This window comes from Chionomys nivalis, chromosome 18 (genome assembly GCF_950005125.1).
Source record: "Chionomys nivalis chromosome 18, mChiNiv1.1, whole genome shotgun sequence".
Taxonomy (NCBI): domain Eukaryota; kingdom Metazoa; phylum Chordata; class Mammalia; order Rodentia; family Cricetidae; genus Chionomys; species Chionomys nivalis.
Genome location: NC_080103.1, coordinates 50,600,008 through 50,612,163, shown reverse-complemented (window position 1 = coordinate 50,612,163; position 12,156 = coordinate 50,600,008). Strand labels below are relative to the sequence as shown.

Genomic DNA, 12,156 nt, shown 5'->3' with positions numbered 1-12,156 from the left:
GGCCGTTAAACGCGGCCGGAGGTGGGTGTGGCCTGCACGCTCTTCCCGCCTCCCGGCGACGCGAGCCCAGGCCTCTGGCCCCAGTGTCACCCCGGCCCGCCCGGAGCCGGCCCCTCCCAGCCCGTCCGCCCCGCGCCTATGGACCCGGGGTCCCCACCATCCCCCATCTTCCCTTACCCCGCCCAGCCGGGGGCGGGGCCGCGGCCGTCACGTGCGCCGGCGGCCGCCAAGCGAGACGGCTTTTGCGACGCGGTGACAGCCAAATGGTGCGACAGGGGGAGCTGCCGCCGCGGCCGCTGCGCCCCGCACCGAGAGCTCCGAGGCGGCTCCCGGCGTCGCCCTGAGGGAGCGGCTGAGGGGACAGAGTCCGGCGGGCGGCGGCGGGCGGCGAGGGGGAGCCGCGCCGAGGGCCCTCGCTCCCCGCCGCTCTCCATGAGCCGGGCCGCCTGAGCCGCGCCTGCAGTCGGGCCGCGCCTCCATGACTCCCTAGCTGCTGCTTTCTCTCCGGTCCTCACCCCCCGCCCGGCTCCCGTCCCGCCTTCTCCCTCGGCCGCGCCGCTGGCCGCCTTCAGGTGTGGAGTCCCGAGCGGAGCGCCATGGCGTCCAACCCCGACCGGGGGGAGATTCTTCTCACCGAGCTGCAGGTAAGGGCCGCGGCCCTGCGGGAGCGCCGGCTGGGAAAGCGGGGTGCGGGGGGGGGGGGGCCGGGGATGGCGGCCGCGGGCTCGGGGACGGCGGCCGCGGGCTCGGGGACGCTGCGCACCGCGCCCCTGGCCCGCTAAGTGCGGAAACTCGCGTGGAGTCAGTCCGGAGCGGCTGCCCCACGCCCGGGACTCATCTCCCGCGCGCTCTCGGAGGCCACCGGGCGGAGGGACCCTCCGTCCCCGCGGGCGGGGCCGTGTGCTCGCGCGGGTCCCCTCCCGGTGTCACCGCCCCGCCCCCCCCCCATCCCGCTCCCGAACTCCTTTGAATGACTCCCAGGCTGTGGGCGGTTCCCTCCCCTTCCCCTCAGACTGCACAAAGAGCGCCCCCCAGAACCTCAGCCCCCCGGAGGGCTCGCTCGGAAGTGATGACCTCTCTCTGCCAGCCCTCTTCAGGTGACCGACGGCCTTTAGCGGACCGGGCCGGCCGCGTCTTTTTCCTGACTTTTCCTTTCTAACTCAGGGAGAGATAGGTGGTCCTCCCGGATGGCTCCCTCTGCTCAGATCCGGAAGTTCAGATGCTGATGGGTTTTTTTTTCCAGACTTTTATTTTCCCTCCCGTTTAGACACAAGAGAAAGAGCTCCAGAAGTTGTTTACAAGCCAAAGAACAGTTCACTAAGTGAAAACGTTAGGCAGCACATGTCCGCAGAAGATAACAAAGTAGATGCCGTAATTAGTGTGGTTGGTGTCGGAACAATATTATTCTTTCCTATTTCCAGCTAAATATTTGATGATGTAAGCACGATTTTTGTTTTGAGATCTCGGTGGTGTCGGAGACTTGAGTTTATACACTGTTGGTTGTGTTTCATTACTTTGGAGTATTCAAGAGATGTTTACATCTGGATTTAAATTTTGCCTCTAAACTGATTTTGGTTAATTTTTGGTTTGTTTTAATATACTCATATTTTGGCCACTCAAAGCTTAGAGAGAGGACTGAAGCACTTGCGTTAATTCTGGAAAAGTTGGACAGTTCATTTTTTTAACACGTGACTCTTAGAGGGTTGATTATGATAACAAAATTATTCATTGCTTCTCCCTGTAAATTTCTTCTTGAAATGCCTTTGTCTTAGGTCTCGGCATAAGCCTAGTATATTGGGCCATCAGATGTAAGCGTAAGTGCATTGCCATAATAGTTGGTGCATCTTTAAGTTAGAGACCTGAGCAGGGTACAACTCTACATTACTGTGCCTGTGGAATCCTTTGGAAGTGCAAAGTGGAATTTCCTGTCATTTGAAAATGTCATTATATAGCATTTTAATTACAATTAGTTCTTAGTAAGCAGCTCTTCACAGCATGCATTTGCTAAATTAATAGATTCTGTTCTTAATTTGCATGCTTCTAAAAGGAAAATGCCCTGAAGTTTTGGGAAAGAGCATATATTGCCTACTTTTGAAACATGAAAAGCACACTTTGATTTTGATAACATGTCATTAAAATGACATTTTTCTATCAGTGCTGTTAGAATTATAAATTTTATGGTGTCCTTGTATTTTCTGGAGGTTGGCATAAATGGCACTTATTTTGGCACTGTAGCAAAAAACATTTTTGTGTTTATTAAATTATATTTAGGGCCTTTTTTGTTAGTAAGGTCAGTTTTGGCAGTAACAAGCACGTTAAAGAATGAAAAAGAACTTTAATATGACAATTTAAATAATGGAAACAAAATAAGGAACACCAGATGCTGTTATGCTTTTCAATAAGAAAGTATAACTCAGCCAGGCAGTGGTGGCGCATGTCTTTAATCCCAGCACTCTGGAGGCAGAGGCAGGTGGATCTCTGTGAGTTCGAGACCAGCCTGGTCTACAAGACATAGTTACAGGACAGGATCCAAAGTTTCAGAGAAACCCTGTCTCGAAACTCCCCCACCCCCCAAAAAAAGAAAGAAAGAAAGACTCCCTCTGAAAAAATAATAGTTCTTATTGTTACTTTAATACTAATCTTTACATTGTCCATATATATCTAAGACATTTTTCTTGGTTTATTGTAGTCTCAGTTGTAATAAAAGTTACTGCATATAAAGTTTATACTGTTTATTAAAATATTTATCTACATTACTCAAGATACATGACCATAAAATTTACTTCATTCAAATATTTATTTCATTTGGTCATGAAACAAATGTAATTGATTCAATATTTGTCAAAAGTTTACTTAGAGAGTTATATTTTTAAAGCTTCTAAATTGTTTGAAGTTTTTTAGACTGAAAACTAGTTTAATATGAATTTCTCGATGTTTATCTGTCAAACACACTTTTAAGTATTTAAAGATTAAGTTATGTAACCAATTTTAAAACATGTTTAATGACCGAACACTGTTACTTTGCCATATCTTGTCTTGGGTATACTGTTTCACTCTAGACATTGGTTTAACTTTAATGAAATATTTGTTTGTAAACATACATCCAGTTTCTTTTTTAATCATACTGCAGAATTTGGAGTAGTTTGCAGGAGTTGGAATTGTTTTAATATAATGTTTGCTTCTAGACAGGCAAAACTACATTTGAAACCATTACTTTGTCTTCATACTTACTGTAGTGTTTCTGTGAGTAACACTTTTGACTCTTGCTAGTAACATGGAGACTTAGTAAACAAGGAGGCATTAGTAGAGTGAACAGGAGCTTTGATGGCCAGAGACTGGAAGGTGTGTGGAAGGATATTTGTTATAGAAACAACAAAAATAGACTATCAGAAAATTTAAACTCCATTGGCAGTTTCCAGCTTTTATATCATAATGTATATTATTTTTTTTCATTAGAAGCATGGCAGGAAACTTATTTTTGTGAGGCCAAAAACCCTACATTTTATTTTTAAGAAAACTGGGATTAATGAAAAGTATTAAAAATCTCTAAATGGCTAGTGAAGTGTTGCCTGGGTAAAGGAATTTGCTCAATTGAAAAGTTTTGGTACTCAGCCTTAAATTGCAGATGTTAATGTCAACTGAATATCTACCAAAACTGTATTGAAGGATCTAAATATGACAAGGATTTTTTACTTTCTAGAATAGCACAAATAGCTTTTGTACTAGTGGAGAGTTTTATGAAAGTACAGATAGCATTTATTATTTGCTACATATTGGCCATTGTTCTTAGGTATCTTGTGTCCTTTATTTGATATTCACAATAGACTAGTAAGGTAAGTTGTTTTACTTCCATTTTATGAATTAGGAAACTAGCCTCGAGTGTTAAGTTGACTGGTATGACTGCACATATCATTAATTCCAGCACTTGGGAGGCAGAAGCAGGAGGACTGCTTTGAGTTCAAGGTCAGTCTAAATAGTGAGTTCTGGGCTAGCTAGGACTAAATAGTGAGACCCTGCCTCAAAAACAAAAACCAGAAACCAACCAACAAACAAGAATGTTAAGTAAATTTCCTATGGTTATGCTGTTAACTTTAAATTTGAACTCTGATCTGTGTGTTTTCAATTACATCATTAAGTTGTCTCAGTTCTTTGGATTCATAAATGTTTTGTATTCCAGTGTTGTATGAAAATTTCTAAAAATTGGTCTAAATGTTGTTAATCAGAGTTAGTTTTGTTGTAAATTCTAAGATCCCACTAGAAACAGGAAAAGTGGTGTTCATATTTCATTTGGTAGTGTATAATTTAACTGTGCTTGATTAATTTCAAATAGGGTACACGATTCCACAAAGAGTAGTCATATAAACAACCTTCTCCAGACTTTCTTCTCTTAACAATGACTGTTTCTGATGAGAGACATTAAAAGCTTGTTGAAAATCTGCCAAAGATTGATTTCTTAAGTTCATAGGTTAAATTTTAAGTTTGTGTATAACCTAGTTCTGTGTTGGCACTTAGAAGGTGTTCGGTATATTGATAAGAGGCTCCATTTCTTACCTACAATGAGGACTGTCCTGATCATTTTATGAGAAGTTCATTATAATTACTGTCCTATGCAGTTACTGTTAATCCTTGTATCATTGGATTCTTCATCCGTGGATTCGACCAAATGCCTCTGTTCCCGAGTGCTTGGATCTCTGAGTTTGAGGTTAACCTGATCTGTATAAAGTTTAAGGAAAGCCAAAGCTACATGAAGAGACTCTATCTCAAAACAAGGAGGTGGGGGTAGACAGATGGCTCAGTGGTTGGGAGCTCTGGCTGCTCTTTCAAGACCACAGGTTCAATTCCCAGCACCCATACGACAGCTCACAACTGTCTGTGATGCAGCTCCAGGTGTTTTGACACCCTCAGACAAACATGTGGACAAAACACCAGTGCACATAAAGTAAAAATAAATAAATCGATAAAACCAACTCCATCTGTATTGTGCACGCACAAACGTTTTTCATGTCATTCCCCAAACAATATAGCATTTGCATTGTATTGAAGGATATGTGTAGATGATATTATTACAGTTATTCCTTGAAATCAGTAGGGAATTCATTTCATGACACCTCTAGGTCTCAGAATTCTTGGATGCTTAACTCTTGTGTGTGAAATGGCATGGTATCTGCATGTCTTCAATTACCTGTCAACTGTTTACAATACCCAATTCATATATGCTAACATGATACATTATAAAGATGAACTGATATACAAGAATTATATAGTATTGAGTGTAGATTTGTACACTCAATTTGTAGATAAAAGATTTGCAATGTCTACTTTGCCTAATTAGTTAATGGTTTACTGTTTTAGTACATAGGCATTTTAATTTATTGGAAAGTAATTATGACAGACTATGGAATTTACTTTTCCTTGTAGAAGATATACCACCTAGTATGCTGATATGTGTTAAGTAGCATGTACTTTATACCTTAGTCTTTCTGTTAGTTACAAAGGGATGGCTATTCTGGCTGTTTGAGAGCTTTCATTGAACAAATTACACACAATTTTTTTCTTTTATTTAACCTTAGGCATACTGTACTGAATCGTTATTTGTCATAGTAAGTGCTCCTGGACCACCACTATTCCCTCCTCACAATATCTGCGCTGTAGACAGAAGTTTCTGTCCTGCCCGGCCCTGCAGCTGTTCAGTCCCAAAGAAACACAGAGAGGCTTACATTAATTACAAACTGTTTGGCCTATTGTTCAGGCTTATTACCAATCACCTCTTACAACCTAAATTAATCCATAATTCTTATCTGTGTTTAGCCATGTGGCTTAGTACCTTTTCTCAGTAAGGTGTTCATATTTTTGCTTGTTGATGTAATGTAACAGCATTGACTGTAGTTTCATTGAGTAGATATCTCCCATTGTTTGATATTTGAATATTTAACTCTTATTGGTGATTAATTTATTTTTTTGCTTTTCATAATGGTGAGTAAAGATACTATGGACAGTGTGTTTCCTGTGTTTATAAAGGCTGAAAGTGTATGTGGAGTTCACTTGATGCTTTACAGAGCAGGCTAATGCTTTTAGCATTAAGATGTAATACTGAACTTCATTGGGGTTATATGAATTTATAATCATGCCAACAAATATATGAAAATAAAGGTTCTTTTGTTACCTGTCCTTTCAACACCTTATATTATCATTTTTAACTTTTACAAATCAAAGGGCCATAATACTTTGTCTCTTGATCTTGATGATGCTTCCTGATTATCATGATATAGAATATTTCTTTTTTAAAAATAGCTTTATTATTTTGAAGTATGTATAGGTGTGTATGTGTGTTGTAATAAGAGCGGCAGGGCTGCGTCCCCAGCACCCGACCGCCCGCATGGCTAGCTTATGCCCTGAAATAATTACACGGAAACTGTATTCTTTTAATCACTGCCTGGCCCATTAGCTACAGCCTCTTATTGGCTAGCTCTTACATATTGATCTAACCCATTTCTAATATTCTGTGTAGCACCACGAGCTGGCTTACCAGGGAAGATCTTAACCTGTGTCTGTCTGGAGTGGGAGAATCATGGCGACTCACTGACTCGGCTTCTTTCTCCCAGCATTCTGTTTTGTTTACTCCACCCACCTAAGGGTTGGCCTATCAAATGGGCCTAGGCAGTTTCTTTATTAATTAACCAATGAAAGCAACAGATTAATACAAGACCCACCTCCATCATATGTGTTTGATATGGATATTTGCATTTGAGTGCAGGAGCCCACAGAGGCTAGAAAGAAGCATTTGGATCCCTGGAGCTGGAGTTACAGATGGTTGTGAGCTTCCTGACTTGAATGCTGGGAACCAAACTTGTGTCCTCGGGAAGGGAATCAAGTGCTCTTAACTGCTGAGCCATCTCTCCAGGCGTCCTGGAAATTTTCTTTTTGTTTTTTGACCTTTTATGTTTTTTTCTACAGTTGAATCCCTTTTCTCTCTTGCCCACTTTTTCTTTTTTTTCTTTTTGTTTGTTTTGATTTGTAAGAGTTTCTTATTTTTTATTCTAAACCTGTTTATTGTGAATATCTCAGTTTCTAAATAGTTACTTTCAGTTCAGGAGGTTGTTTGGGAAGAACAGTTATAAATCTTTTACCATTTTGGAATATATTCAGAATCATAATCTACAAGCTTGCAGTTATTATTTGTTGCAGGTTTGGTGTAAAAATAATGAAAGTATAATTTATTTCTATGGATTTGTAAACTTTCCAAATAAAAAGCCCCAGGCAGTTGGTAAAACATGTAAATCCCACACATGCTAGGCATTTAAATGTTAGTTAACATAGTGTAATAAATAGTGTAGAAATAAATAATGAGAATTATTTATGTGAATAGTTGATAAAACTGCTCGTTTTTCCATTCCATTTGTCTTAAATTACTTAATACTTTGTTATTAAGTAATTAATATTTAATTCTTATGTTAGTAGATAGTATTGTATGATTTTGAATCAGTTATTTACATATTAGCACAGGTTGTCAGTTTATTTCTGGAGTTGGTTAGATTTAATATTGAGTATAAAACAAAAAAATGTTACTCCTTATCACAATTTACTAATATTTGCAAACCTAGAATCCTATGGGCAATTTTTCTTATTGCTCTGGTATCCTTTGATGATGAAAAATTCTTAATTTTTAACATATTTGTTCATTTTTTTCTTATAATTGTCTTACACTCTTAAGAAATTCCTTCTTAAACCCAGGAACTGTATTTTCTTACCTGTATTTTCTAGTAAGATTATTTTTGAGATAGTCTCCCTAGGAGAGCCGCCAGAGACTCTAAGTGGCCCAAAGAACCGGGCGCCAACTGTAGAAGTTAGCTCGATTCAGGAAATAACCAGACTAGCTTAAAGATAAACAATTATATTTTTACTTATTATAAGGGGAAACTCATGCCACAAGAATGGAAAGTCCAAGTTCCGATGTGTCCCGCGTGAATCACCCGGAGAGAACAAGCACCTGGTCCATCCCAGTTTTTCTTTCTGGGCTCCAGGAAGCCACGCCTTAACTAGGTTTTACTTCTTAAAGATGATTGGTTAACAAAGCTTTCCCCCATCACTAGGCAGCCTAGACTGGTCTTAAATTTACTGTACTTCTTTCTACCTCAGCCACCAAGTGCTGGATCACACAGATTTGTGCCACTACCTTTGGCTTCTACTAAAGTCTGTGATGTTTCATTTTATTTTTTATGGTCATTCGGTAGGCTTTTTAAAAGAGCAGCTTTATGTTCACAGCAGACCTGAGGAAGACGCAGATTTCCTAACTACCATAAACACACGTAATGACAGCTTCCCATATCACCATGCTGATCAGAATGATATGTTTATTGACATTTATTAATATGCATTAGTATAGCATTTTCTTCCAAAGTCCATAGTCTATATTAGGTTCACTTTTGGTATTGTTTATTGGATAGATTTGCTCAAACGTATGATAACATATATTTACCGTTGTGTTAGGGTTTCTGTTGCTGCGATGAAACACCATGACCGAAAACAACTTCAGGAGGAAAGGATTTATTTTGCTTATACTTCCATATCACAGTTCATATTAAAAGGAAGTTCACATCAGTCACTAAGTAGGCATGGCTACTAGTCAATCTTATGGAAGCATTTTCTCAGTTGAGTTTCCTCCCTCTTAGATGACTCTGGCTTGTATCGTTGACATAAAATTAGCCAGCACAACCATTATACTATCATTCAGAGTAGTGGAGTGGACTAAGAATCCTCTTGCTTCATCCCTTCTTTTCTCCCTCTGCTCTGTTCCCTGAGAACAGCTGATCTTTTCTTTGTTTTTGTGGCTTTTCTTTTCCATAATGACATGAAGTCATTATGTAGCATCCTAACTTTCACCCTTTCACATAGTAATATGCACTTATGTTTCCTCTATATCCTTTCATGATTTGATAATTTTTTTTCCTGAGGTAGGAGGATCTTATATATCACAGACTGACTTCAGACTTGCTATGTAACCTAGGATGACCTTGAGCTTCTGAGACTTTTGCCTCCATTTCCCAAATGCTAGGATTATAGGCCTGTGTCATTCCACCCAGATTATGTGGTGCTGCGGATCAGTCTCATGGGTACTAGGCATGTAGTCTACCAATGGAACTACATCCCCAGCTCAATATTGTCTTACCTCTTTCTTTAATAATCTGCTGTTTGGATGTTCTACGTTTTGTTCACTTGCTTACTAAAGAACACCTTGGTTGCTTCCGAGCTATAAAATAATAAACTATGAAGGATGTCCTGTTCAAATTTTTGTGGAGGGTACATGTTTTTAATTTCTTTGGATAAGTACCAAGTAACATAACTTGGATTGTGTGATAAGAGTCTATCTAGTTTTGTTACCAACAAATCACCCTCCAAATTGACTTACTGTGTATACTCACCTACAAGGAATATGAGTTTGTTTCTTCAAATTCTTTACAACATGGAATAGTGTCTGTCTCAATTTTAGCTACTCTAGTCAGTATTGGATCACATTTTAATAGTTGATTTTTGAATATTGAGTAAATATCACGAACTATCAGTTTTAACGCTTAAAACATTTATAATGTATATCAAACAACCTTATAAATTTCAGATAGAATACTTTTCATCTGTTAAGGTCATATCTGAATTAGCTTTATTTGATCTAGTTTTTCCTGTTAGAATTGAGGCTGTATCTTACTAGGTATGTAAGAATCATGCCTGAAGTTATCCTTACTTAATTTGTAACAGACTTCTTCCTTCTAATATTAGTTTGTGTTTGGTCACTTATTCCCTAAAATATGTGTCAGTAAAGATCATTCTTTAACCTCTCTATTGACTCCCACAATATTCACCATTTATAACTCAAGTTTTGCATTTTCTTTAAGTCCAACCTACTCCTGCTTCTTTGTAGTCAAGAAATCACTTACCTTGTCATTGCCTCTACTAAGTGATATACATGGTATGCCAGTGTGAACCTACTTAACTTTCTTTCTCTTTAAACTTTAAGGTTTTAGTCCTTTTTTCCCTACCCCTCCCTCCCCACCATATTTTAAGGCGATAATGTTTTGCTTTGCTGTGTCTATACTTTGCTGGTCTTTTCCATTCTATGTAATAGCTACGTTTTATTCTTTGCAGTCTAAGGTTTTTATTCTCCCTTAACTGTAAATAAATTCATGTTTCATGTTTTTATTAGACTTTTTAGTATCGTGATCCTTCAGACTTCTTTTATAATCACATTCATTTATAGAAAATTTTTAGCTACTTTTGTCTTTACTTTCCACTTCTTTAACTTATCTAAATATGACTTTGTATCAATTATACCATTAAAATTATTCTCTTACCGACATTGGTAGTCTTCTGTTTCTAATCCTAGGGACAACTGATATTACTTCAACTTCCTGTAACTTTCATGTTTAATCTTTGAAGACCCTGCATAAACCTGGTTTTTTATATATATGTACGCACACACATGCATGTGTGGGAGCCTGTGGCTAGCTAGCTGACGTGTGTGCACTACAGGAAGATTTCACTTAATCCAAGGATAAGGTGGAGACCCTAGTCCCCATAGTACTAAACAGAAAACTGAATGCCTTCTTTCCCTGCCTCCCTTTTCTTCTCTATCATTGATTCTGTGTTCTCTTATCCTTTTAGCCTTACAGATCAAATGCCTGTAAGTCCATTGCTAGTCGAACAGTATACCCTGTGCCACAGTTACAAATGCTTGTTTGAAAAAATCTGATTGGCCTTATTCACCTTGATCCATTCAACTATGTAACTCAAGAAATGGGATTGTGTTAGGGATGACAATTATTTTCTGAAAAGGGAGTGTAGGGTAGGAAAATGCACATGCGTTTAAAGTCTTTCAATAATTTTCTTTTGAGCTGGGCGGTGGTGGCGCACGCCTTTAATCCCAGCACTTGGGAGGCAGAGGCAGGCGGATCTCTGTGAGTTCGAGACCAGCCTGGTCTACAAGAGCTAGTTCCAGGACAGGCTCCAAAACCACAGAGAAACCCTGTTTCGAAAAACCAAAAAAAAAAAAAAAAAAATTTCTTTTGATTATAGAATGAAATAGACCTTCCATTTTCTGTACCTTATAAGTCCTGCTAGACCTTTCTCTGTCTTAAGCTAGGGCATATTGAACTATTCGAAGATGTATGAACCACATTTTTTTGTACTTCTGTGTCTAGTTTTAATAATACTAATATTGTCTCTCTCCATGAATAGTATTTGGCAAATTGGACAATCCTTTAACTCTACGAAGGAACAGTTATATTTATGTAGAATCCAAAAGTTTAAAGGTTGCCCCATCTCCCATTTCTCTTTCTTTGAAAGCATCTCATTTTTAGTCTGGGTTGTTCTCAAGGTCACACTCTTACCTCAGCTTCCCAAGTAATGAGATTACAGGCATGTACTACCACATTTCTTTTTTAAAATAAGTAAATTTAGTGAATTAGTCATTTCAAATTTGTGACTATAGTGATATTTTATTTGTGTTTTAATAAATAAAACTTGCCTGAAGAGCTAAGCCACTAGAGGCCAGGGAGTGGTGGCGCACAACTTTAATCCCAGGGTTTAAGGCCACCCTGGACTCAGATTGAATCTGTCTGAAAAGGCCCAGCACCTTTACATATGAGATCTATAAAGGAGTCACACGCCCCAGCACTAGGGAGGTGGGGATAGGATTTGATACGGCTGGGTGGAGAGAGGTATATTAGGGTGGAGGAGACTAAGAGCTCATAGCAGTCTGAGGTTGGCGGAGAGCATTGTAGTCTATGGTCATGCTTGAGAACAGGATCGCTCCTTTGGGCCCTAGTAGAGCTAAGAATTCTCTAGTGGCTTGGCTGCTTTACTTTTTTGATCTTCAACTTGAACCCCAATATCTGTCTATGGATTTTTATTATTTGTGCTACATGGACCATTTGCAAAATAGGCTATTTTCCATTTTACAGCTCCTGTCATTGAACATATCAGTGCAGTGGTTAAATTATGTGTCACTACCATTTTACTCACTTTATGTCCCTAGCGCCTGGCATATACTATTTGTGCTCAATAAATGCACAAGTCGATAAGTAATGTCAAATTGTTTTAAATCTTCTGGCCAATCTAATACTTCTAAATTTCTAAAATCTCACTGACTATGCTAGAGATCTGGTC

The 12,156-nt window shown here is 39.4% G+C and overlaps 1 protein-coding gene across 2 annotated transcripts in view; it reads left to right on the top strand.

The window, feature by feature from the left end:
• Positions 1-263: 263 nt before the first annotated feature.
• Pkn2 (protein kinase N2) overlaps positions 264-12,156 on the top strand; it is a 100,165-nt gene continuing 88,272 nt past the window's right edge. For both annotated transcript variants that reach the window (XM_057793183.1, XM_057793182.1), the window contains exon 1: positions 264-644. In XM_057793183.1, coding sequence (XP_057649166.1) covers positions 597-644 — 48 coding nt within the window. In that variant the 5' untranslated portion in view covers positions 264-596. The remainder of the gene's footprint in view (positions 645-12,156) is intronic.